This window comes from Macaca thibetana, chromosome 1 (genome assembly GCF_024542745.1).
Source record: "Macaca thibetana thibetana isolate TM-01 chromosome 1, ASM2454274v1, whole genome shotgun sequence".
Taxonomy (NCBI): Eukaryota; Metazoa; Chordata; class Mammalia; order Primates; family Cercopithecidae; genus Macaca; species Macaca thibetana.
Window position 1 is genome coordinate 710557 of NC_065578.1, and position 26743 is coordinate 737299.

A 26743-nucleotide genomic window follows, 5' to 3' on the forward strand; every position below is an offset into this window, starting at 1 on the left:
GTTGGGCTCCCTGGCTCAGCTGCTGCCCGTAGACGCTCCCTGGAGCCCTGGCTCAGGTCCTTCCCAGAGAGGCAGGGCTGAGGCCCCGCTGAGCCTCCGCTGCACCCGAGCCCCTGAGGTCCTGCTCCTGGCTGGCGTGGCCACTCTTGACATGGACTCTGGGTCCCGCATCCCTGCTCCCAGCACGGCAGGGCTCAGGCAGCAGGAGGAGTGGTGGTCCTGGCGCTGCCTATCAGGCTGGGCGAGTGTCAGCGGGGAAGCGCCACACGGGATGAGAACAGAGGCTCCGGTAGCCGGGCGGGGGGACAGCTGGGCGTGGTGGGGCAGGCCGTGACCAGGGCTGTGCCGCGTCCTCCCGGTGTTTCCTGTGCTCACAAGCTGCCGCTTTAGATTCTCCCGGAAAGTCCCCCTGGGGGGACTAAGGAGCCCGTGTTCCCCTCGGGGCAGTTTGGCCGGCAGCCCCAGCATTTCCTTCCCATCCCTGCTCCGCAGATTCATGCTGGTCCTGACCAGCCGCCACCCCGAGCAGTTACACTGGGACATCCACGACCGCATCGATGTGATGGTTCACTTCGACCTGCCCAGGCTGGAGGAGCGGGAGCGCCTGCTGAGAATGTATCTTGACAAGTATGTTCTTATCCCGGCAACAGAAGGAAAACAGTAAGTGTCTCGCTTTACCCACCCCTGTCCAGGGACCCTCGCTCAGGGCCCACCCCCGGCCCTGCTCTCCAGACGATCCCAGCAGGCCCAATCTCCGGGGTGGCACCGCCTCCCTGCCCTGCGGTTTTGAGCAGGAGCCCTGTGGGCCCCAAGGGTCCCAGAGGCCGCACTCAGGGAGGTGCCACCACCCTTTCCTCATCCCCACCTGAGAACAGCCTGGTGGCGTCTCCTCGGGTTTGGGGGGCAGAGCCCACCATCACTTACAAACCTTCAACTTTTTTTTTTGAGACAGTCTCGCTCTGTGCCCCAGGCTGGAGTGCAGTGGCACGATCTCAGCTGACTGCAACCTCCGCCTCCTGGGTTCACGCGATTCGCCTGCCTCAGCCTCCTGAGTAGCTGCGATTATAGGTGCCTGCCACCACACCCAACTACTTTTTGCATTTTTGTAGAGATGCAGTTTCACCATGTTGGCCAGGCTGGTCTCGAAACCCTGACCTCAGGTGATCTGCCCGCCTTGGCCTCCCACAGTGCAGGGATTACAGATGCCAGCCACTGTGCCCAGCCAGCCTCAGGCCCTGGAGGTGAGGGGAGGTGACGTGGAGTGTTGCTCTGAGACCCCCATGTTGGGATTCGAGGGAGACGCTCCTCATGAGAGCCCCATATTGGGACTGGAGAGGATCCTCATGGTCCCCTGCTGGATGCTGGCCTGGCCTTCCTCCAGCTGCCATGCCTGGCCCTGGAGCCTCATGGTGTGGGGCGCGGCTCCGGCTGCACTTGTACCCTGAGGCCTTCAGGCTCCCTGTCGCTGGTGGTGGGTGCAGCAGGCACGGCGGGCAGAGGCCTCCAGGTGATGACAGGCCCTGGGGCTGCACGCCGGCTGCCTCAGGAACACTCCAGATGAGCAGAGGCTGCTCCACCTCTTGGCGTCCCCAGGTCACGTGTTTCTGAGTCCTTCTGTGCACCTGACCTAAATTCCTGCTGTCTCCAGTGACAGCAAAAGCTGCTCTGTTCCAAAGAGAGCCTGGTTCCCCCTGCCAACCCCTCCGTGGATGCCTGCTCCATGCTAGCCCAGCTGTCCCGGCCTCAGTTTCCCTTTGGCCCTCCCCTGCCCTGGGCTCTCCCACTCCCACGGCTGCTCGTAGCCCTGGCACCATGACTTGGCTTCTGTGGCCTCCAGGGAGATGCTTTTGCTGGAAGTCAGGGCTCTGCCACTGCCACTGTAAGGGCCATGCGCCTTGTGGGTGCTGAATGGGCAGGTGAGGGCAGGGCTGGTGTGAAGGGGGGGTGCGGCCATCTCCAGGCCCCACAGCAGTCGCCACCTCTCTGCTCAGCCCAGACCTGGTTTGCATCATGGAGAGGGTGGAGTTTGGCTGTCACAGGAAGACTCCCTCCCAAGGGGACATCTGGCATGGGTGCCCGCCTGGCTGCCTATCTTCCAGCCCCCACCTCATGGTGTGGGAGCCGCTGCCTTGGCCGGCCCACTTGGGAACTCCTTCTCCAGGCGCCTGAAGCTGGCCCAGTTTGACTATGGGAGGAAGTGCGAGGAGATCGCTGAGCTGACGGAGCACATGTCGGGCCGGGAGATCGCACAGCTGGTTCAGTCCTGGCAGGTGAGTCGGGCTCGGGCGCACCCACCCAGACGGGAGCCCAACTGTTGTGGAGACGCCCGGTTGTGCCTGTCCCAGCACCAGTGTCACACAGCAGCTTCTGTTGAGGGGTTTTCAGTGCACAGACGTGACGCGGGGCACCCGCCCCAGTCGGCCACTCCACACACTGGCGCGCCCCTGCTCCTGCCCTCGGAAGGGTGGGGCATGTCCGTGGCTGACGGTCACAGGTCAGGAAGCCCGTCCGGCATCCTAGTATCCGGGCTCTGCCAGGTGGGCCGGGAGGCTTTCGATGCTCACCTTGGCAGACGGGCACCCCCTGGTGTGAATGGTCATCGGGACAGGCCCCGCCTGAGTTTGGTGGTGGGGCTGGAGGGATGTTGTGTTTCCTGGACCACGTCCATTGCCTTGGTCCTGCTTGACGGGCTCAGACACATGGGCAGGAGTGACCTCTGATTGTCCCACAGCCGGCTGCTCCTTGGAGGACCCCTCCTGCAGCTCCGTGGCTGCTGCAGGGACGGGGAGCCGGGACTCAGAGCAGTGTGGGCGTGGCCATCCGGAAAGCTTTGATCTTTGGGGGTTGCTGGAAAAGCAAAACCAGGTCTGTGGGGCTGAAGGCACCAAGGCCATGCACAGGCATCGCTGCCTCTGGGGTCTGCAGAGTCTGTGTGACAACCTGGTCACTCCACCTAGCAGCGCTTTGGTGTGTGACAGGTTCATGAAGTAGCCAGTTACCTTGATTTGAACGTTGGAGCCGGGGCCTATAGGGGCTGTATTAGTCAGTTATGCCGCTGTGACAAAGAGCCTCAGATCTCAAACCCCATCCTTGTGGGTCAGCTGAGGTCTGTGTTCCAGGCCGTCCCCACTTGGGACCAGGTCTCTTTCCACAACTAAGCAAGCAGAGGCCAGGCGTGGTGGTGGCTCACGCTTGTTTTCCCGGCATTTGGGGAGGTCAAGTCAGCCAGATTATTTGAAGTCAGGAGTTCAGGACCAGCCTGGAAAGCAAGGGGAGACCCCATCTCTACAAAAAATAAAAATATTAGCCGGACCCAATGGTGCACGCCTGTAATGCCAGCTGCTTGGGAGGCTGAGGTGGGAGGATCACTTGAACCTGGGAGGTGGAGGTTGCAGTGAGCCGAGTTCGTGCCTGAACAACAGAGTGAGACTCCGTCTCAAAAAAAAAACAAAAAACAGAAAACAAAAACCAGGAGTGTGGTTGGCTACTGAGCCTGCCCTAACCACTGGGGCGTGTGTCCCCACAGCTCTGAAGGCAGAGGTCCAAGGTCAGGGTGCCTGCTCAGTCCCCCCCCGTGCAGTGTTCTTTGCTGGATACTCATGTGGCAGCGAGAGCAACCCGGCTCTCTGGTGTCCCTTATAAGGATGCTCATCCCGCGCCGCTCACAGTCGTGGTGGGGAGCCACCGTGCCCAACCCCACACTTGGTCCTTCAACAGTTGTGTTTTTTGTGCTGGGCACTTTGGCTCACACTTGTAATCCCAGGACTTTGAGAGACCGAGGTAAGTGGATTGCCTGAGCCACCACGCCTGGCTAATGTTTGTATTTTTAGTAGAGACGATGTTTCACCATGTTGTCCAGACTGGTCTTGAACTCCTGACATGAGGTAATCCATCTGCCTCAGCCTCCCAAAGGGCTGGGATTCAGACATGGGCCACCGCGTCCGGCCAGTTTTCATTGTACAAGTCTTTCACCTCCTTGGTTAAGTGAATTTCCAAGTATTTTATTCTTTCTGCTGCTATTGTAAATGGAAACGGTTTCATAATTCCCCGTTCACATTATTCACTGTTGGGATGTAGAACTGTAGCGTTCTTTGCTGTTGATTTTGTATCCTGTAAGTCTGCTGATTTCACGGGGTTTTTTCTTCCAATATGGATTCTAGGACTTTCCACATATAAGATTATGGCATCTGAGAACAGGTGATTTTCCCTTTCCCTTTTCAGTTTGGATGACTTTTCTTTTTCTTGTCTAATTGCTCTGGCCAGAGCTTCCAGTGGTGTGTGGAATAGAAGCGGTAAAGCATTCTTGCCTGGTTCCTTACCTCAGAGGAAAAGCTTTGTTTCCACCACTGAGTATGTCACCTATGGGCTTGTGATATGTGGCCTTCATTGTGTTTAGGGCGTATCCTTCAATTCTTGGTTTGGTGAGTGTTTTTATCATAAAAGTGTGAGGCGGGTGGATCACCTGAGGTCGGCAGTTCGAGGCCAACCTGACCAACGTGAAGAAACCCTACAAATACAAACTTAGTTGGGCATGGTGGTGCATGCCCATAATCCCAGCTACTCGGGAAGCTGAGACAGGAGAACCGCGTGAATGCGGCAGGCAGAGGTTGCAGGAGATCGTGCCATTTGCACTCCAGCCTGGGCAAGAAAAGCAACATTGTCTCAAAAATTAAAAAGAAAAAAAGTGGCCAGGCACGGTGGCTCACGCCTGTAATCCCAGCACTTTGGGAGGCCAAGGCGGGTGGATCACGAGGTCAGGAGATCGATACCATCCTGGCTATCATGGTGAAACCCTGTTTCTACTAAAAATATAAAAAATTAGCTGGGCATGGCCCCACCTGGGACTGGGTCTTGCCGAGAATCCCACCCAGGAGGCCACGTGACATTTCGCTGTCACTTCTGGTGGGCTCTGCCAGGTCCCGTGCTTCCTGGTGGGGTGGCCCCGTGAGCATCTGCTCATCCCCTTTCCTCCACTGGGCCCTGGGTGAGGTGCAGCCACTCGGGTGCACCCTGAGGGTTCCCACACCTGTTTCAACTCTCTTGGGTCGGCTCAAGATCAAAAATGATGTTGAACAGACCTGGGTTCCTGACGCACAGTGGCGGTCCAGCTCCAGTTGGTGTCTCCCCACACAGTGGCTCTTGGCGAGCGGTGGGCGCTGCCAGAGAGTACAAGCACCACGTGGTCATCCCCATGGCAGGTCCCGTCGTGGCAGCCGTGTTGTGGGAGGATGGTGTGCTGCTACCCCTTTACCCTGTGAGATGAGTCCTGCCTCTGGGAGGCACAGCCGGGACTGAGTGAGGGACCCCCTCAGCTGTCCGGGAAGCGTCCCCTGCCCTGTGCTTCCTCCAGGCGTCCTGGTGCACTCCCAAGCGGGGTGCCCAAACCTTCACCCTGACCCATGGGTGCCTCCCCTTGGGGACTCCACACCTTTCACTGGCACTGGGATGGAGAGCGACCTGTCCATGGCAGAAGGGCTGCACCTGAGGTGCTTGAAGTGACTTCAAGGGCCACAGTCCCAGCAGCTCCAGCCTCCGCGTGCTGGATACCAAGTCCTGTGGAGGCACGGGTGACCTTGATGCTAGCACCTATGTGCCCCGAGGTTGGGCAGTGGCTACCTCTGCCCTGGAGGCCTATGAAGGTGAGCGTCTGAGGTTCTGCGGTGCACTGTGACCCGGGGGCACTGCCTGGCCACGGCTGAGACACGCAGAGGGTCTGCAATTCCCTCCTGCCTCTTGGGAGCTGCCCTGGGTCTGCAGTCAGTGGGGCTCGGCCTCGGGCTTTCTGTTATTAGAAAGTCACTGAGAAACAGCAGTGCCGAGGATGCAGGCAGGGCTGTGGCACTGCAGGGGCCGCTCCCGGTGTCCACACACATGCTGGGCTCTGCCCAGGTGCAGGAAGCCTGTGTTTCACCCTGAGGCCGTCCTGGTGCCCCTGGTCTGCACCCTCCCCACTTTGGGGCCCTGGCCTGCGTTACGGGTGGGGGGCTCCCATGGTGGCCTCCCTCAGCTCCCTCTCTCCTCACTAGGACACGGCGTATGCCTCAGAGGATGGAGTCCTCACCGAGGCCATGTTGGATGCCCGTGTTGAAGACTTTGTCCAGCAGCACCAGCAGACAAATGCGCTGGCTGAAAGGGAGGGGTCTGGGCCAGTGGATGAGCACCCCTAATCCTGAGTCCACAGTGAGACCACAACTCACGGAGCCTGGCCGTGGACCCCTCCCACCCCTGCCTTTCCGGCCCTGCACATTTAGGAAATGCTCCCCCTAATAAAATCCCACAGGTGCCGCACTGCTGTGTCTATTGGCTGATGCGGGGCGGGGTTTGTGGTCCCCTAGTGTCCTCCTGGGGTCAAAGGTGACAGAAAAGACAGAGGCTGGAGCTTTCTGGAGAATTTAACCACAGAGAGGTGGGCTTCACATGAGGTGCCTGCCACAGCGGGGCCGGTTGCCTGAATGCCGCCCGGGACCGGCTGCCTGTGCCCCATCCTGCAGCCGTGCAGACGCGGGTGTCCCTTCGCCTCCCTCCATAAAGTGCACGGGAAACAGACACAGCGGCTTCAAACAGATGCTGGCCCAGACCGCGTGCCTCGCGGCCCCTGCGCCTTCCCCTGCCCCTGCTTTGCAGCTAGGCCCTGAAAACCTTGATGATGGGGCTGGGCGTGGTGGCTCACGCCTGGAATCTCAGCGAGGCCAAGGCGGGTGGATCACCTGAGGTCTGGAGTTCCAGACTAGCCTGGCCAACATGGTGAAACCCCATCTCTCCTAATAAAAATACAAAAATTAGCCAGGCGTGGTGGCAGGTGCCTGAAATCCCAGGTACCTGAAATCCCAAGTACTCAGGAGGCTGAGGCAGGAGAATCATTTGAACCCGGGAAGTGGAGGTTGCACTGAGCCAAGACCTTGCATTGCACTGCAGGATGGACAACAAGAGTGAAACTCCCTCTCAAAAATAAAAAAAAAAAGCCAGGTCAGGTGGCACATGTCGGTGGTCCCAGCTTCTTAGCCTGGAGGCTGAGGTAGAAGGATCGCCTCAGTATGGGAGGCAGAGGTTTCAGTGAGCCGAGATCGCACTACTGCACTCCAGCCTGGTTGACAGAGTGAGAACCTCTCAATCAATAAAACCAAAACCTTGATTATAGCCATGGTTTGGGGGGCGTCTGGCTATGGCAGGGGAACTCATTTGGTTTTTCTCCTCCTCTTCTATTTCTTGGAAGAGACGGGGTCTCTCTTTGTTGTGCAGGCTGGTCTCCAACTTCTGGGCTCAAGCGATCCTCCTGCCTCAGCCTCCCAAAGTGGTGGGGTTACAGGCGTGAGCCACCGCAGCTGGCCTGTTTGTTATTTTGGCGACAGAGTCTTGCTCACCCAGGGTGGAGTGCCGTGGCCTGATCTCAGCTCACCGCAACCTCCACCTCCAGAGTTCAAGCAGTTTTCGTGCCTAAGCCCTCTGGAGTAGCTGGGATTACAGGCGCACACCACCATGCCCAGGTTAATTTTTGTATTTTTGGCAGAGACGGGGGTTTCACTATGTTGGCCAAGCTGGTCTCAAACTCCTGTTTTCAGGTGATCTGCCCATCTCAGCCTCCCAAAGTGCTGGGATTACGGGTGTGAGCCACCGTGCCTGGCCGGCATTTTCTGGCTTGTTTTTTATATGTTTTTTTGAGACGGAGTCTCACTCTGTCGCCCAGGCTGGAGTGCAGTGACGAGATCTGGGCAGCTCACTGTGTTATATGTAAATTTTCTGTGCCGCCAAAGAAGTAGCACTCAAATATACGTTTTCCTTAGCTAGACAATTTACTTCTATAGAAGGGGGCGTCTCATAGATGGAGCAATGGCGAGCGCCTGGACAAGGGAGGTGAAAGTTCTTAGCTATTTATCTTCTGTTTCTTTCCAACGTTTTGCTTTCTCTCCCTTTTCCTGTCTTATAAACTGGGGAAAAGGGGAGATGGGGAAAAGCTGGGTAGGACAACAGGAGAAGTGGTGGTCTCATTCTATATTTCCCCGTTTTGAGAATTTTCACTTTTTTAGTGGGAGTTCTCACTCTCATCTTTACTTTCTGAGTCTCTTTGTGAGATAGAGCAACAGTGATTCATATAATACACATGTGCTGAAGTTTTCTGATGAACCAAAGTAGCAACAAAACTTTTTATCATTTGAAAAAGCAAGGGTAATACACAGGGGAGCAGCAAGCAAGTTCCTATTGCTAGCAGTACACCTACAATGAGGGTTTTAAATCCTCCTATAGCTGGAAACCATTTTCCAAATAAAGACCTAGGATCAAACTCATGCCAAACCTGTACAGGCACATGTGCCAACTTTGTCATGTCCCTGACTTTTTTTTTTTTTTTTTTTTTTTTTTTTTGAGATGGAGTCTCGCTGTGTGGCCCAGGCTAGAGTGCAGTGGCCCGATCTCGGCTCACTGCAAGCTCCACCTCCCGGGTTCGCCATTCTCCCGCCTCAGCCTCCGAGTAGCTGGGACTACAGGCGCCTGCCACCACGCCCGGCTAGTTTTTTGTATTTTTTTAGTAGAGACGGGGTTTCACCATGTTAGCCAGGATGGTCTCGATCTCCTGACCTCGTGATCCACCCGCCTCGGCCTCCCAAAGTGCTGGGATTACAGGCTTGAGCCACCGCGCCCGGCCCCTGACTGTGTTTTCAACCACCTGTCCTTCAGCATCTATTTGTAGGCAGCAATTGGTTAAGTCAGATTTTCTACAGACTCCTCCTTTAGCTGCAAGTAGTCCAAGGCCAGTCTATTCTGATAGATAGCATTTCTCATTTGCGTTTCCTGCCGAGCTAAAACAGTCAAAGCTCTGCCAGTTTTATTAATAATTATTTCTAAGACGGCCTGCAACCCTATGATCCGATTGAGCATGTAGATGGGGGTTCGGTATCCCCCTGAGCCATCTCGTGCCCATGTGGCAGGCCCATAATACTGTATGATCCTTTCAGGAGGCCACTCATTATCTTTCCGGTTTCCTATAACTATGCCTCTCTTTTCTCGGGAGGCATAGACAGGGAAACCTAGGAGCTCACCCGTTTTTACAGGTGAGAAGAAAAAGGACGGTTTAATAGTGCCAATAACACAACTACCTGTTCATTTGTTAGGTCACCGAATGTAGGCTCTGTGCCCACATACCCAGTATAGTCCAGCGGGAGCAGTCCAGTCCTGATAAGATTCTGGATGAGCCCAGGCAGTTTTTAATTTAGAAAATTTACTAAATGGGTTCTTTTCAGTGTGATTTAGGCCCCACCAAGTAATTGTTTTTGTTGTGCTGTTGTACAACTTCCGTCCTATACAATTAAGCTTTCCTACAGGGATGATAAAGTCTTTTCCTTCCCTAGCTGTACGGTAGTGTCCAATACTTGAGGTTTTTAGGACCCAGAAGTTGCTAGCTTGGGCCTTCTGAACTGGAATTATATCAGGAGCTGGATCAGTGGGCACCAACTCTCGGGCTTCCCAAGGCCATCGGTCTCCCATAGTGGTTCCCCCGCGTACGTAACAAGAAGTAACATTAAGGGAATGAGCTACATTTTCTGCTAATTGGAGAAACAATTTTTTTGTCTTTTTCGGAAGTTCTGGTGCTGACAGATTCATTAAGGGAATGAGCTACATTTTTTCTGCTAATTGGAGAAACAAATTTTTTTTCTCTTCTCATGGGTTCTCCCTTTTCCCAACGGGGATTTTCCCAGGGGTTGGTGATTATTAGTTCGGAAGTTCTGGTGCTGACAGATTCAGCTCCTCATAAAAGGTTTGAAACACTGGTTTGGGAGAGCGCCTGTAGACGTCCCCTCGGACTAAAATGGCAACATGGGGGTTTAACCCTGTCCCATCGATCCCCAGGGTTACGGGTTCTATGAGGTCCCCGGCAGCACAGGAGGGGTTTTCCCAACGGGGATCTGGGGGATTGGTGATTATGAGGTCCAGTGGGTTACAGTGACCGGCAGCACAGGAGGGGTGGCGGGGGTCTAGGGGATGGGTGATTATGAGGTCCGGTGGGTTACAGCGACCGGCAGCACAGGAGGGGTGGCGGGGGTCTAGGGGATGGGTGATTATGAGGTCCGGTGGGTTACAGTGACCGGCAGCACAGGAGGGTTTGTGGGGGGTTACTAGGGGGGGTTGGTGATTATGAGGTCCGGTGGGTTACAACGACCGGCAGCACAGGGGGGGTTGGCTTCCCCTTCTGAAGATGAACCGGGTCCTTTTTGTTCTTTTTCCAAGTATCCCAAATAACACTTGGCCATAGGCACAATTTTCACAAACCCCTGACTCATGACAAAGGGGGGGTATTTATTTTAGGCACAATTTTCACAAACCCCTGACTCATGACAAACATATTTCTTTTCTACTCTGTAGCTCCTTTCCCAGTTAAGAGAACCACATCCTGTTCCTAGCTTGTTACTATTAATGGCCGCACAAGCATCAAATCTTAAGGCTACTTGTTTGGGGATTCCTTTTCCTTCTGTTCTAGTTATTATTTTACTTGCATCACCTAGGAAAAGGCCAGCTCTTAATCTTATTTTGAAAACAGTGTTTGCAGGGGGCTCAGATGGGTTATAACACACATCAGGTTGGTCATTTCCCGGGCTACATACCTTGTTCTGAGTGGCATTATACAAGCAAGTTTCTTTCAACATTTCCATGCATTCATAATAACTATAGAACAGAAAGTTTGTTTTTTTTTTTTTTTGAGACGGAGTCTGGCTCTGTCGCCCAGGCTGGAGTGCAGTGGCCGGATCTCAGCTCACTGCAAGCTGCGCCTCCCGGGTTTACGCCATTCTCCTGCCTCAGCCTCCCGAGTAGCTAGGACTACAGTCGCCCGCCACCTCGCCCGGCTAGTTTTTTTTTGTATTTTTTTAGCAGAGACGGGGTTTCACTGGGTTAGCCAGGATGGTCTCGATCTCCTGACCTCGTGATCCGCCCGTCTCGGCCTCCCAAAATGCTGCGATTACAGGCTTGAGCCACCGCGCCCGGCAGGAAGATTGTTTTAATTTGCTGTCCTACCTCAGTGACCTGATGAATACACTGGGAACAGTCACCGGTTTGAGTAAGGTCAGTTGAAGCCCTTACTGTATAAGTCCAAAATTTAAGAAAATGAATCCCACGATGAGATTCCTCATGCTTCGGCCGTGCGTGGATCAGTCAGCTTCTGGGTGTGACTGGAGCAGGGCTTGTCGTCTTCTTCAGGGTCACTCCGCAAGGGTTGTCCGGGCTTGGTCTTGCCTCCCAGGTTTCAGGCGCTGCAGGTTTTACAAGGCTGTGGTGGATCCGGGCTAGGATTCCCTCTACCTTCACAGCGGTGGGAGTGGTCAGGACGACAGTCTGGGGTCCTTTCCACCATGGGCACAAAGAGGCTACGTTCTAGTCCTTGATCCACACTGGGTCACCTGGGGAGAAAGGGTGAACTGAGGAGAATAAGCTAACAGGGCATCTCTCATTTACCCAGGCTGAGATTGTTTGTGTAATTTTCCCTAAAGCCTGTAACTGTCGCTGTAACTCAATTTCACCTAACTCTCGGGGAGTGCCTGGAAGTCCCCGCAATACGTGAGGGGGCCTATGATACAATATTTCATAAGGGGAATATCCTGTTCTTTTAGAAGGGGTACATCTAATTTTAAATAATACCATAGGGAGAGCCTGTATCCATTTTAATCCTGTTTCCTGATATACTTTCCCTAACTATTTTTGATAGTCCGATTCATCCGCTCCACCTTTCCGGAACTCTGAGGCCGGTAGGCGGCATGCAATTTCCATGTGATCCCCAATACCTTTGCTGTCTTCTGTACCAAGTCAGCCACAAACCCCCGGCGGTTATCTGAGCCGATCCGTAAGCGCAGTCCAAATCTAGGAATAAGATCTCGAAGAAGCACACGGGTTACTTCACGAGCTTTCTCAGTTCGTGTTGGATGAGCCTCCACCCACCCAGAGCAGGTACACACAAGAACTAGCAAACACTTGTTACCGCCACACTTTGCATCTCTGTGAGGTCCACCTGGAGATCTTCAAAGGGGGCTGCTCCATAAGCTTGTATGCCGGCCCGTCCACGCCCCGCAAGAGGAGCTCGCTGGCCCCGCCACGCGGGAAGGGGCCGCTCCGCGGTCGTGGGCGGGAGGCCCCGGCTCCCTCTGTGGGGAGCCCTAGGGCCATGCGGAGACACGGAGGAGGGGAGGTGCCTCCCCTGAGCTCCTGGCGCGGCGACCCCAGGGCGCCGACTCACCGCGGAAGGGCTCGGCTCGCCCGGGCGCCGGTGCTGTCTCGGTTGAGGCTCCCGCGAGACTCTTCTCTGCGTCCTGGACTCACCGCGGGGCGCTCCCTGGACACTTGCCACCCGTTGCCGCCAAGGCCGGAACTCCGCGGAGCCCCTGGCAACGACGCGGTCGCGGCGCTGGGCGGAGGTTGCCCCGGGTTCGCGTCCGTCCCTCGAGAATTTTGTCCCGGCGTGGCTCCCGTAGCCAGACGCTTCACCCCGCCCGCCCTACTCCCGCCCCCCATTCCCGCCCGCTGGGTCCCAGAGCACGCTCCGCCATGGCGGCGCCGTCGCTGTGGCGTCACTGTCCTCGCGGCCAATCCGAGGGCTGCGCGCGCGTGTCCCTTATGCGCTTCCGTTGCCGGGAGGAAGGGGTGTGTGTGGCGCCTGCGAAGTGGTCTTGGCCACCGGCTCGCGGCTCGTGGAGGCTTGTCCCAGACGCACGCGAGTCAGACTCGGGTTGGGGTCCTGGCGGCGGCGGCGCGAGCATGTCGTGGCTTTACGGCATTAACAAGGGCCCCAAGGGTGAAGGCGCAGGGTCGCCACTGCCTTTGCCGTCCGCGCAGCCTGGTGCCGAGGTCGGCGGGGACCGCGGCTTGGGAGACCGGCCGGCGCCCAAGGACAAATGGAGCAACTTCGACCCCACCGGCCTGGAGCTGGAGCAGTCGCGTGAGTGCGGCGGAGCGGGGCGGGTGGGACGGTCGGGCCGGGCCGGGCGGGGCCCGGAGCTCTGGCCCTTGCTGCTCCTCGCCGTTGTCGGCAGCCACTTCCCGGGGGAGACTGCGCCCCCGGAGCACCCCCGGCCGGAGCCGTTTCGCGTGCTGGGAGGATCGGACTCTTTCCGTCACCCTTTTGCACCTCTGCAGCTGTTAAGAGCGGGTCAGGTGCGGAGGTGGCGCTCACGGGTTACAGGGTCAGGGCCTGGGGCTGGCCCTGGTCTTTCAGTTACCACCGAGTGCGTGGGATCTTTCTGCGCTTGCTGCCTCCACGTGGCGCAGGCCGAGGCGTGGCCATGTCGGTAGATGGGTTTGTTGGGTGGTTGCTAGCAATTGCCACATAGCGAGGGAAGCATATTTGAGAGTTATTTGGTTCTAACAAGAGTCTAGCAGGTTTGCAGTTCTTGTTGGAAGACGTTAGCGTTTGCACGGCGAGGTCTGTGAAGCCGCAGGTCAGGCCGTGCTGCCCAACTTGAGGAAATCCCTGACCCAGTGCCCTCAGGTGTGAGCACTCACCATGTTGGCCAGGCTGGTCTTGAATTCTGGCCTCAGGTGATTCGCCCACCTCGGCCTCGCAAAGCACTGGGATTACAGGCATGAGCCGCTGCTCATGGCCTTGCTGGGTAATTTTAATGATCAGGTTAGGATGGGAATCAAGGGCTGGACTTCAGGGCACCTCGGAGGACAGCGGACTTGGGTGACGGACTTTCTTGCTGCAGGCTCATTTGGAGGGTTCCTTTCTGTCCGAATTCCTGAGGGTTTTCACCTGCTAACTTCACTTAGCGATCGAAACTTGTCCCACTTCGAGAAGCTGAATCTCAGTTATCAGTGGTACAGGCCTGATTGAGCAGCCTGGGGCCACCGAGGGCCTCCTCCCCATGGTGCAGACCTGTGCCTCTGAGTTGCTCCAGTCCTGGCAGCCCCAGAGCCCCTGATCTGCAGTCTGCGCTGCCTGGGTTGCCAGTGCCTTGGCCTGCCCTCTGTGGTCGAGCGGGGCCTGCCAGGTGCACCGTGGGGAGCCCTCCATCAGTCTTTGTTTCCTGTGGATTCTGTTCCAGGTGTGGACGCTTTCATTCTTTCATTTTTATCCTTTCCCTCCTTCCTGGCCTGACTGCTGGCTGGTGAGAGAGGTTTCTCCAAAGTTTGCCGCTCCCTTTCCGTCCTGGACCTCTTTTTCCCCGGGTGCTCCCTGCCGTGCCCATCTGCCTGGTAGTCCCTCTGCAAGCCCGTCCCCTCCTGGCTTCCTGTGTGCCCCTTTCCTGGCAGCAGGGTCGCCGAGATTCGGCTGGAGCCCGTTGCTTTGGCCTTGCTGCTCTCCGGGCAAATGGGCGGCTCCTCCTCACAGCCTGGCTGCCTCCTTTGTCCCTGGAGGCAAAGCCCCATGCTGCCTCGTTCCCAGGGTCTTCCCTGACCCCTCCTGCGGCCTGTCCTTGGAAGCCAGAGCAGCACATTGTCCCAGAACTGTTTGTGTGAGCACCAGCGCTCGCCCTGCCCTCCACAGAGGGGTGCCTGGAGGAGACCCTCGTGCCCAGTGGGTGTGAATCCATGCGCTGGGAGCACGTCCTGGCACAGGGTCACCCCAAGGTGGTGAATGATTGTTCTCATTCTAATAACGAGAGGCCACACGAGCCCCAGACCTGCTCTTTCCCCTCTCATCCTCCCCAGAGTCACTGGAGGTGGGAACTGTCAATGAGCCATTTTCAGGGGAGGGAGTGGCCTCAGCTTAATCCAGCCAAAGGTCCTCTCGGGAGGAGGTAGCAGAGCGCCTCACTGTGACGCCCACGTTCCTGTCACTGCTCTGTGGCAAGACCCTGGGGGCTGACACACCCTCGGCCCCCTCCAGGTCAGAGTGAGAGTGGGTGAGGGCCCCGGGGCCCTTCAGCCCTTGGCTTCCTGAGCTCACCAGCCAAACCCATTGACCTGGCACTGTCTTCCCTGAGAGGCAGGTCCCTGTCCCATCTGTGCTGTGGTCACTGGGGCCCCCGAGGTTGGCCTCCAAGCTCTTTCCTGGACTCTGACGCTGATGCCCGTCAGGCCAGTTCGTGCCTAACCACAGGCCCAAGCAGAGCCACCCCACACGCCAGTGCATCGCTGCCTCTGTCTAAATGCAATGAGTGCTCCCCACGGTGCTTCACGCCTGTGTCAGTCACCTCCAAAAATTACACCTGAGCTGAGAACAAACGTCGAGCTCTAGGTAGTGATGTGTTTGCTACAGTTGACTCTGAAGGCTTCAAAAAGCGAGACAGCCTGCAGGAGGCAGAGAGACGGGAACAAAGCCCCAGCCCAGGAACATCAGGGGTCCCTGCCGGCTTTACGGACGTGTCTTTCTGTGTTAGAAGATGTATTTATTTATTTACTTATTTGAGATGGAGATGCGCTCTGTCACCCAGGCTGGAGTGCAGTGGCGCAACCTCGGTTCATCGCAACATCCACCTCCTGGGTTCAAGCAATTCTCCAGCCTCGGCCTCCCAAGTAGCTGAGGTCACAGGCGTGTACCATTGTGCCCTGCTCTTTTTTTGTCTTTTTAGTAGAGACGAGGTTCGCCATGTTGGCCAGCCTGGAGATTTGTTTCTTTAAGTCTCTCTCTATCCAGCTGGAGTGTAGTGGCATGATCTGGGTTCACTGCAGCCTCTGCCTCTGGGGTTCAAGCCATCCTCCCACCTCAGCCTCAGAGTAGCTGGGATTACAGGTGTGCGCCACTGCACCCGGCTGATTTTTGTATATTTAGTAGAAATGGGGTTTCACCACATTGGTCAGGTTGGTCTCTAACTCCTGGCCTCAAGTGATCCACCCGCCTCAGCCTCTCAAAGTGCTGGGATTACAGGAGTGAGCCACCGTGCTTGACCAGAAGATTTTTATGGTAAAATTTTGTGATGGGAAAACTGTCATCCCAGAAAATTTTGAGACCTGATGCTTAGGCCTCAGCAGCTCGGAGAATACGTACTTCTGTCCCAGAACACCCAAACGTCAACCTATGTCAGTTCCCCACTAGGAACAAAATGTAACTGGGGACGTTGTCGTACGCTTGCCCTCATCACCCTGAGCGTGTTGGCTGGTATCCAGTTCTTATTCATTCCCTTTCTTGCCTGCACGTGCTTGATGGCAGATCAATGACAATAGCCATTGGAAGCTTAGGAAAAGCGTATGTAACGTGAAAAAATAGAGGACCCTTTAGCCATCACCTGACTTTCTGTTGAATTGGGAAATAGCCTCCTCCTGTCCATGTGGGACGGCCTTCCCGATGTGACCCTCCAAGACCGTCCCTGGGGGGTAAAACCCCACAAATGCACCAGCCCGTGTGCTGGGGACGGGGCATCGTCATGCCAGGTCTGACTGGGAAGGAGGATGGTGAGGCAGGGCTGGGGGCTTTGAGGTCGAGGCGTGGCTATGGATTCCAGAAAGCCCCTTGGCTGGTGTGCATGCCTGCCCGGTGGCATCCGCGTATCCTAACACCTGCCCTCCGTGCCCCTGCATCCACAGGTTATGCCAAGGATGCCCTAAATCTGGCACAGATGCAGGAGCAGAAGCTGCAAGTGGAGCAACAGTCCAAGCTCAAAGTGAGTGGGGCCGGCGTGCGTGGGGAGGCCGGGGTGCACGTGGGGTTCGGGCGTGGAGATTGGTGGGTTACTGCTGGTGGATAGGGCCAGCGACGTGTACCTGGGCAGCAGTGGGGCCCAGGGCCGAGCTTGGGTGCCTCATTTCACAGAAGGAAACAAGGGGAGGTGAGAGACGCTGCTGCAGTGCCGCCCGAGAGGGAGGACCAGTGTTGGTGAGGGTGTCTGGTCGTCTGGAGGGCCTGGGTCTTCTTGAGGTTCTCACCTCATTTCATTATGCTCAGCAGGATTTTTTTGTTTTATTTTATTTATTTATTTATTTTGAAATGGAGTCTGTTTCCCAGGCTGGAGTTCTGTGGTGCCTTCTGGGCTCACTGCAACCTCCGCCTCCTGGGTTCAAACAATTCTCCTCCCTCAGCCTCCTGAATAGCTGGGATTACAGGCACCCGCCACCACACCTGGCTACTTTTTATATTTTTAGTAGAGACAGGGTTTCACCATGTTGGCCAGGCTGGTCTCGAACTCCTGACTTCAAGTGATCCACCTGCCTCGGCCTCCCAAAGTGCTGGGATTATAGGCATGTGCCACTGTGCCCGCCCTGTTTCATATTATTTTTATTTTTTTAAAGACAGAGTCTTAGTCTGTTTTCCAGGCTGGCGTGTAGTGGCGTGATCTCGGCTCACTGCAACCTCCACCTCCTGGGTTCAACCTCCTTTCTCAGCCTCCGAGCAGCTGGGACTACAAGAGCCCGCCACCACAACTGGCTGATTTTTATATTTTTAGTAGAGATGGGGTTTCATCATGTTGTCCAGGTTGGTCTCTAATTCCTGACCTCAGGTGATCCACCCACTTTGACCTCACAAGGCGCTGGGATTATAGGCTGGAGCCATGACGTCCGGCCCACCCAGCAGGATTCCTAGAATAGGCACGAGCTCTGCCCCCATCATGGTCCAAAAGTGAGCACCTGACCGGAGCTGCCCAGAAACAGCCTTGGGTGGGGTTGGTGTTCGCCCTCCTTCCCTGGGGGCCTTCGCAGGCTTCTGCTGGTGCTTCTCTGCCTGCGGGTCTGGATTCCCCCAGGGCCTGAGCCTGGGTGCAGATGCAGCTGGAAGCCCCGAGCCTGCTGCACACACTAGTCCGGGTACGGAGTCTCTGCCGTGCCGGGGCCCGTGCAGACACAGGAGGGACTGTCAGGCAGCGCCAGCCCTGAGAAGTGCCACGTGGTGGGTGCTGTGCTCTGCAGGAGTACGAGGCCGCTGTGGAGCAGCTCAGGAGCGAGCAGATCCGGGCGCAGGCCGAGGAAAGGAGGAAGACCCTGAGCGAGGAGACGCGGCAGCACCAGGCCGTAAGAGCGCGAGAGGCCGCGAGGGAGGCCGCCCGACTCCAGGGGATGGCTCGGGGCAGGACTAGGAGCCGGGCACGGTCCCAGGCGCTCTGGAGTCAGCCTTTAGAGCTGCCCTTGGAACAGCCTTGCACAAACGCCTAAGACCTGCAAAGTCCCTCACTGCTAAGCCGGACGGGAGGTCCCCGCCCCCCCATGTTTGTGTGAGGCTGATGGCGCGTGGGAGTCCCGGTGCCCGGCCGGGTCGGCCCTGAGTGCAGCTCCCGGCTGAGATGTGTCCTTGCCGCCCTCTTCTCCCCCAGAGGGCCCAGTATCAAGACAAGCTGGCCCGGCAGCGCTACGAGGACCAATTGAAGCAGCAGGTGAGCTGAGCCTCCCCTGCGAGGCGCCTGCGTCCCTGAGAATGTAGGCGGCTTCGTACCGGTCGGTGGGTCAGAGGCCGTGGGGCCAGAACGCTGGGGCTGCTGATGGTGGGTGCTAGTGCAGGGGAAACTTCTTGGACAGACGCGCACCGGCACACGTGTACAGGCACACATGCAGAGACATGTGCACACACGTACAGGGAGACAGGCACCCCCCCACACGGGAACACACACAGCCCCACAGAGGCCCACACACGCCCACCCGCAAACACACCCCCATACACGGGCACACACACCCTGCACACAGGTACACACCCCCCCCACATGGACACACACCCCGCACACGGGCACGTACACATCCCCGCACACCGCACACGGGCACACACACCACACATGGGCACACACACCCCGGCCCACACCCACATGGGCATGCATAACCCCTCCTGCATGGGCACACCCCCCACCACGGGCGCACACGCCCTGCGCATACACCCCCACACGGGCAGAATCACCCCCCGCACACCCCCTGCATGGTCTCCGCAGCAGAGGCTCTGCAGGCTCGTGGAGCCTTCTTGTCTCCCACCCGGGTGCCCAGCTGGCAGCGTGGGGGGTTGTGCTTGTGATGGCTGGTCAGTGGCAGAGAGCAGGTCTCTGGGCCCATCAGAAAAGCTTGGGTGACATCTGCTCCCTGCTCCTTAGGGCCCGTCGCCCTAGTCCCGAGCTCACAGGCGGGGCTCACGCGTTGCCTGTTGTGGCCATTGTAGCTTCAACGTTTAATTGGCAGAAGACAGAGGCCTTCCTTCAGCACAGCGGGAATCAGGGCGGTGGTGTTGGGACGTCGGCCGCGCAGTGGCCCTTCTCAGGGAAGCCGCAGTGGGGGCTGTTTCTGCCGCTGGGGAGTTTGGGCTCCTGAAAGCAGCCCCTCAGCGACTGCCGTCCCGGCCGATGTCACCCGTGTCTGTGTGTCAGGCTGTGGCATCTGCAGGGCCCCAGGTGCCCGAGACGCTTGGAGCCCTCCGGTCCTGGGGCAGACACAACCTCTGGATTGGTGTTGAGTGTTTTTCTGGTTTTAAAGGCTTTTCTCTTTTTCTACGGCTTCTTCTCAGCAACTTCTCAATGAGGAGAATTTACGGAAGCAGGAAGAGTCAGTGCAGAAGCAGGAGGCCATGCGGCGAGGTAAGCTGTCTGCTCTCCTGGCTGGGGCGGAGGCCGCGGTGGCAGCATGGAGAGCGGGGGCTGCTTGTGGACCTCAGCGCCTGACAGACACTTACCCGGCGTGCACTGAGCCTGAGCCCCTCATAGCTACCCATGCAGTGGGCAAGGCTGCTGGGGCTTCCTGGGGTGGGACTGCCTCTCGGAAGGCACCTCGGTCTGCGACCAGACGCCAGGGCCTGTGCGGGGAGGGCGGGAGCTGCTTCACTTCATGGGAAGAACGTGGGTCTTTTTTTTTTTTTGAGACGGAGTCTCGCTCTGTCACCCAGGCTGGAGTGCAGTGGCACAATCTCAGCTCACTGCAGCCTCCGTCTCCTGGGTTTAAGCAATTCTGCCTCAGCCTTCCGAGTAGCTGGGATCACAGGTGCCCGCCGCCACACCCGGCTAATTTTTTTGTATCCTCAGTAGAGACAGGGTTTCACTATGTTGAGCAGGCTGGTCTTGAACTTCTTGACCTCGTTCTCCACCTGCCTTGGCCTTCCACAGAGCTGGGGTTACAGGTGTGAGTCTCTGTGTTCTGCTTCGAACATGGGTCTGGACTGTCCTGTTTACTGTCTTTACTGTCCCCGATGAGGATCACAAGTATTTGGTGCCACGTGGCATTTGTCGGTGAGGGCGCCAGGCGAATGTTTGTCACCACTTTTCACCGGGGATGGGCTTGTGGTGAGGTGTGCACGTTCACTATTCCATAGCCAGACACGGCACGGCACGCGCCTCTGAGATCTGACAGCTGTGTTTCTGTGTGAGGGGGGCTTCTCTGGGAACTCCACATTCCAGTTCTTTGCTTTAAAGCGAACATCCTGACAAGGTGCCTGGGCCTCTGGGTCGGATTTCAGGGGCTCTAATCCACGGGCAGGGCCGGCATGTGCACCGTTCCTACAAAGGCCTGTGTGTGTCTGTCCATGGCATGGTGCGGGCTGTGGTGTGGGCCTGCCCATGGGCTGGGCTTGTCCTTAGTGTGAGCCAGTCCATGGTCTTAGCCTATTGGCAGAGTGGGCCTGTCAGTGGCCTGGGCCAGTCCGTGGCCTGGGCTGGTCTGTGGTGGCCTGTCTGTGGCGTGGGCCTGGTGGTGGCGTGGGCCTGTCCGTGGCCTTAGCCTGCCAGCGGCGTGGGCCGGTCCGTGGCGTGGGGCTGTCCACCGTGTGGACGGAGGCAGACGTGCTGCACTGCGTGGCACTGAGCTGCCCTGCTTCTCTGGGGCAGCCACCGTGGAGCGGGAGATGGAGCTGCGGCAGAAGAACGAGATACTGCGAGTGGAGGCCGAGGCCCGGGCACGCGCCAAGGCCGAACGAGAGAACGCAGACATCATCCGCGAGCAGATCCACCTGAAGGCGGCCGAGCACCGTCAGACCGTCTTGGAGTCCATCAGGTGAGCGCTGCCGAGGCCCATGCTGGCTGCAGACGGAGCTCCGCAGGTGTGAGTTGCTGTTCCTGGGGCTCTCCAGCTCTTCCAGGCCTGGCCGCCGTAGGCTGGCTCCTTGGTGGGGTCACTGCCCCTCTGTCCTGGCAAGGCCGGGCCGCCATCTCAGGGCCTCGACCTGCTCTTGCTACGTGGCGTGGATCTTCTTGTCCGTCCTGGTCACATCGCTGCTTTCCCCGCAGGACGGCTGGCACCTTGTTTGGGGAAGGATTCCATGCCTTTTTGACAGACCGGAAGAAAGTGACAGCCACGGTAAACATTCTTATAAAACAAGGCTGGGAGGTGGCTGAGGGGCAGCCTGTGTGGGCCTCCTGGAGCCCTGGGTCCTGTCCCTGCTGGCTCTGCACAGGCCCTGGCGCTCTGCCAGCACAGAGCAAACCCACGTTGTACCTGCTGGCCACGGCTGCTCCTCCCTTCTCAAGCTAGAAGAAGAAAACACAGTTGCTAGCCTGGGCCACACAGTGAGACTCCATCTCTACAAAAAAATCAAACATTAGCTGGGTGAGGTGGCAGCATCTATGGTCCCACTATTCGAGAGGCTGAGGTAGGAGGATCACTTAAACCTAGGGAGGTTGCAGCTGCAGTGAGCTGAGATCGCACCACCGCACTCCATCCTGGGCGACAGAACAAATCCTTGTCTCAAGAAAAAAATTGTCAAGAGTGGTGGCTCACACCTGTGATTTCTGCACTTTGGGAGGCAGAGGCAGAGGTGGGCGGATCACGATGTCAGGGGATCGAGACCATCCTGGCTAACACGGTGAAACCCCGTCTCTACTAAAAAAAAGAAAAAAAAATACAAAAAAATTAGCCATGCATGGTGGCCGGCGCCTGTAGTCCAAGCTACTCAGAAGGCTGTGGGAGGAGAATCACATGAGCCGGGAGATGGAGGTTGCAGTGAGCCGAGATCCCGCCACTGCACTCCAGCCTGGGCCACAGAGCGAGGCTCCTTCTCAAAACAAAAACAAAGACCCCGACTCCATTTTGCAAAAACCTTCTTTAGTCCTTATAAAACCCTGAGAGTTTGAAGTTCACAGATTCCTCTCTTGTTTAAAGCCTCACTCTTCTGTGCTCAGGCTCCGGCCTGCTGTGGTGGCGCACTACGTCGCACACGGCTGCGTCCTCCGTCCCCCCATGCCCAGCACACAGTAGGTGCCTGGCACACAGTGGGCAGTTGCTCTGCCATGGTGCGGGTGCCCTGTGCTGTGACTGCAGCGCCTGTCCGTGGCCTCGCCAGTGTGACGGTGAATGTCGCCGGTGGTGTTTCCACCCGTGTTGGTGAGACGGCGTCACATGAGAACATGAGGGAGCTGCTTAATGCACCATTGACTTTTGTGTATTTGTGTTTAGAGGCAGGGTCTTGCTCTGTGGTCAGACTGGAGTGCAGTGGCGCCATCTCGGCTCACTGCAAGCTGCACCTCCCCAGTTCAAGCAGTTCTCCTGCCTCAGCCTCCCGAGTGACTGGGATTACAGGCTCACGTCGCCACGCCCAGCTAATACAGGCCTGTGCCACCAGGCCAGGCCAGTTTTTCTATTTTTAGTAGAGATGGGGTTTCACCACGTTGGCCAGGCTGGTCACGAACTTCGGACCTCAAGTGATTAGCCTGTTTTGGCCTCCCAAAGTGCTAGGATTACATGGGTGAGCCACCAGGCCTGACTACGTTTTTGTTTGTTTTTGAGACAGACTTTTGCTTTTGTTGCATAGGCTGGAGTGTAATGGCACGGTTTCAGCTCACTGCAACCCCCGCCTCCCGGGTTCAAGCGATTCTCCTGCCTCAGCCTGCCACGTAGACAGGATTACAGGCATGTGCCACCATGGCCAGCTAATTTTTTGTTTTTTAGTAGAGAAAGGGTTTCTCCAGGTTGGTTAGGCTGGCCTCGAACTCCCGACCTCAGGTGATCCACCCGCCTCAGCCTCCCAAAGTGCTGGGATCTCAGGCCTGAGCTACCGCGCCCAGTCAGCCTAATCGATTTTTAAAACGAGTCAGAGATTTCGGGTTAGCCTTGTTTTCCAGGAATAAAGTACCATTTTAGTGGCCAAGGAAGTAGCAGAGGGTGTGGCCCTGTGACATAGCCGGCTGAGTCTGCCCAGGGCCCTGCTCAGCGACCGGGGCTTTGCAGGATTTATGCTGCCAGTTGCAGAGAAAATGGCCCTGAGTGAGGGCGCTGTGACGGCCCCGCCTGCCTCCTGTAACCGCGTGGCTGTGGGATTCGGGGCCGGGAATTCGGGTTCCTGTGCTGCCAGCACACAGCCCTGTGCTTCTCCCTTGGGCGGAGAGAGGGTGGGGGCAGCCCCGTGCATCTCCCGCTGGAGGAGGGAGGGAGGGTGGGGCAGGCACGCCAGTGCGGTGTCTCCGCTGCAGGTGGTTGGGCTGACGCTGCTGGCTGGCGGGGTCTACTCTGCCAAGAATGGGACAGCCGCGGCGGCCCGCTTCATCGAGGCTCGGCTGTGGAAGCCATCCCTGGTGAGGGAGACGTCCCGCATCACGGTGCTGGAGGCGCTGCAGCACCCCTTCCAGGTAGCAGCGCGGGCCTGGTCCTTCCTGAGTGCGGTTCCTGGCTGAGTCCCCTCTACCCCACGAGCAGAGCCCGCCCGTGCACACCCTCCTGTCCGCGCACACCCTCCTGTCCCTGCCCTTTCCCCGGATGACCGGCACCCGCACGCTGCTTCACGCCTGGGTTTTCCTGTCCGGCGCTGTAGCTTAGGGGTCTGCATCAGTGAGACTCTTGCCCCGTCTGCTTCGGTCTGCCCTGCTCGGGGCTCGTGATGGGACCTGGGAGCACATCGGGGTCCTTGCAAGTGCTGGGACTTGGGTGTGCTGGTGTGTGTCGGGGAAGCTGCCACAGACCATGGTGTCTGGCGGCCTCCCTGGGGAGCCGCGCCACTGGCCACCCCCGAGGTGCCTGCTCTCCACACGGGGGTGGTGGGGTCTCCACAGATCACTCGGTAGGTAATGAAATAAAAGCCAATAAGGAACTGGAAAATGCCCCCAATCCCAGCAACAGTCACCCAGTCTCCCAGCGCGGCGGGGTTCCAGGTCCTGGCCAGTCCTGGCAGTGCTTTGGGGCAGCTCCGTTTCGGTGTGTTACTGAGTTTGTCTGTGCGTTGGTGGCTGTGGCAGGTGACCCAATGGCGCTTCCCTTTCCGCTCCGGTAGGTCAGCCGGCGGCTCCTCAGTCGGCCCCAGGATGCACTGGAGGGTGTTGTGCTGAGTGTAAGTCGGTGTGCCTGGGACCGGGGAGGTGCAGGGAGGGGACCCCGGAGCTGCGCCAGGCTGTGGCCCTTGCTGGCACTCGTGGTGGTGCTGAGGAGCTTTCGGCTTCTGAGATGCGACCGCTTGGACTGTGCCGGGGATAGGCTGTCTGTCAGCTGGACGGCACCCCGAGGAGTGGAGTCCACAACAGGGCATTGCTGCAGCCCCTGCCCCCGAGGCTTCCGTGGGCCCTGAGTGTGTCCCCCAAGTCCCCGTCTTCCCCGGCAGCCCAGCCCGGAAGCGCGGGAGCGCGACATTGCCATAGCAACAAGGAACACGAAGAAGAACCGCAGCCTGTACAGGAACGTCCTGATGTACGGGCCACCGGGCACCGGGAAGACGCTGTTTGCCAAGGTGAGAGCACCTGGCTGCGCAGGTGGGCCAGGGGCCGCTGGGGTCTCACCGGCCTGCAGGTGTCTGGGGGTCGGCCGCCTGGGGAGTGGACTTCCCTTAGGCCTTTGTCCGCTCTCATGTAGGTTCAGGGTGTTGGTGTGGGCAACAGCGCCTCCCATCTTCCAGGCAGGGGACGTCTCCTGTTTGGCAGGCTGTGGCTTCTAGGCTGTGGCTTCCAGGCTGTGGCTTCCAGGCAGGGACGCCCGACAGGGGCTCCACACTCCGGGTGGAGTGTGCAGGCTTTGCCGAGGCAGAGGAAACATCTGTTCTGACTCCCCTCACTCTTCCCGTCTAGAAACTCGCCGTGCACTCAGGCATGGACTACGCCATCATGACAGGCGGGGACGTGGCCCCCATGGGGCCACAAGCTGTTTGACTGGGCCAATACCAGCCGGCGCGGGTGAGACGTCCCCACAGCATGCACACAGGCCCTTCACTGCGGCCCAGCAGGCTGCCTTCGGGGAAGGGGGTCCAGGTGGCTTTCCGGGACCTCGTGGTCTTTCTGCAGCTCTGTCCTTGTGGCCACGCAGGAGGCCCGGCGGAGGGTCCCTCGGAGGGAAGGTCCCCTGAGTGTGGACCCTGGTGGACACGAGGCCCCCAGTGTTTGGAGGCTGCCAGTGGGATACTTGGCTCAGGGCAGAAGGGAGGTGGGTGGGTGTAGGGGGTGAGGGGTCTTCACAGCTGCAGGGGCGCCTCCTCCACGGCCGCCCTCCCTCCGACACGCGTGCAGGTGGGCGTGGGCACCAGTTCCTTTTGGTAGAACCATTTGGAAGTCAGCCGAAGACAGCATGGCACACACCCTTCGATAGGTCCCACAGTGACCCCGCGCAGGGCACAGCCTGGGCACCCTTGGGACCTCAGCTGTCCACATTGGCACCACATTCCTCATGGCTGGCACCCTCCCACTTTAGAAGATCCTGCCCCTGGTGTGGACTCTGAGCGGCCACCAGCGCTGCACTGGGCCGGGTGGGGGTGAAGCCTGCGGGGCAGAGTCTGGTGCCCCCGTGTGCCGTTGGCTTCCCGGCGCCTTGTGAGACTGGGCTGTGGTCAGCTGCCCAGAGGCCAGGCTGATGGGCTTCTGTCAGATCCAGGACTTAGGGCTCCTGATGGGGCAGAGGCTGCACCCCTTGGGGATCTGCCTGCTCGGCCTGCTCCCGCCACAGCCGGACGCTGCTGTGGGCCACTCCAGATGTCACTCTCGCCATGCTTGGCCTCCCTCTCGTTCACAGCCTCCTGCTCTTCGTGGATGAAGCAGACGCCTTCCTTCGGAAGCGAGCCACCGTGAGTGTCACTAAGCCTCTGTCTGACCACGGGGGTGGTGGAGTGGACACAGCCGTCTCCCTGGGCCAGGCTGCAGCCCTCTTATCAATGTCTTTTTCTCTCTAAGTTTTGTGTGAAAAACAGCATTTTTTAGGTCAGCTGGAAGTTACGTTATGGCTTTTGAGGTTTTTTTTGTTTTGGTTTTTGAGATGGAATCTCTCTCTGTAGCCAGGCTGGAGTGCAAGGGTATAATGTCAGCTCACTGCAGCCTCCACCTCCTGGGTTCAAGCGATTCTTCTGTCTCAGCCTCCCAAGTAGCTTGGATTACAGGTGCCCACCACCATGTCCAGACAGTATTTCTATTTTTAGTAGAAACGGGGTTTCATCATGTTGGCCAGGCTGGTCTCGAACTCCTGACCTCAGGTGATCCGCCCTCCTTGGCCTCCAAAAGTCCTGGGATACAGGCGTGAGCCACCACACCCGGATGCCCTGGTCTCTTTTTATTTTTATTTATTTGAGAGGAAGTCTCGCTCTATGGCTTAAGCTGGCTTGCAGTGGCGCAATCTTGGCTCACTGCAACCTCCACTTCCTGGATTCAAGCTAGTCTCCTGCCTCAGCCCCCTAAATAGCTGGGATTACATGCTTTTGCCACCATATCCAGTTACGTTTTTTTGTATTTTTAATAGAGATGGGGTTTCACCATGTTGGTCAGGCTGGTCAAAAACTCCTGATCTCAAATGATCCTCCCGCCTCAGCCTCCCAAAATACTGGGATTGCATGCGTGATCCACCACGCCCAGCCTTTTAATTATCATTTTAAGACAGGGTCTCAGTCGCCCAGGCTGGAGTGCAGTGGCGTGATCACAGTTCACTGTAGCCTCGACCTCTCGAGCTCAAGCTGTCCTCCTGCCTCAGCTGCCCGCGTAGGCAGGACTGTAGGGGCACAGTGCCATGCCCGGCTAATTTTTTTGTGATGTTAGTAGAGATGGAG

The 26743-nt window shown here is 57.7% G+C and overlaps 2 protein-coding genes across 2 annotated transcripts in view; both read left to right on the forward strand.

Moving 5' to 3' along the window:
• Window positions 1–6449, forward strand: part of LOC126952257 (ATPase family AAA domain-containing protein 3C-like) — a 35330-nt gene extending 28881 nt beyond the window's left edge. Inside the window, 4 exon segments of the mRNA XM_050786655.1 lie at window positions 493–660; window positions 2162–2270; window positions 6027–6113; window positions 6115–6449. Of these exon segments, the coding sequence (XP_050642612.1) occupies window positions 497–660; window positions 2162–2270; window positions 6027–6113; window positions 6115–6267 (513 nt within the window). The 5' untranslated portion in view covers window positions 493–496 and the 3' untranslated portion in view covers window positions 6268–6449.
• Window positions 1–26743, forward strand: part of ATAD3A (ATPase family AAA domain containing 3A) — a 71057-nt gene that overhangs the window by 35766 nt on the left and 8548 nt on the right. The window contains 11 exon segments of the mRNA XM_050785853.1: window positions 17758–17859; window positions 18159–18218; window positions 19325–19394; window positions 20634–20799; window positions 21033–21102; window positions 23211–23366; window positions 24005–24061; window positions 24329–24454; window positions 24789–24853; window positions 24855–24893; window positions 25723–25774. Of these exon segments, the coding sequence (XP_050641810.1) occupies window positions 17758–17859; window positions 18159–18218; window positions 19325–19394; window positions 20634–20799; window positions 21033–21102; window positions 23211–23366; window positions 24005–24061; window positions 24329–24454; window positions 24789–24853; window positions 24855–24893; window positions 25723–25774 (963 nt within the window).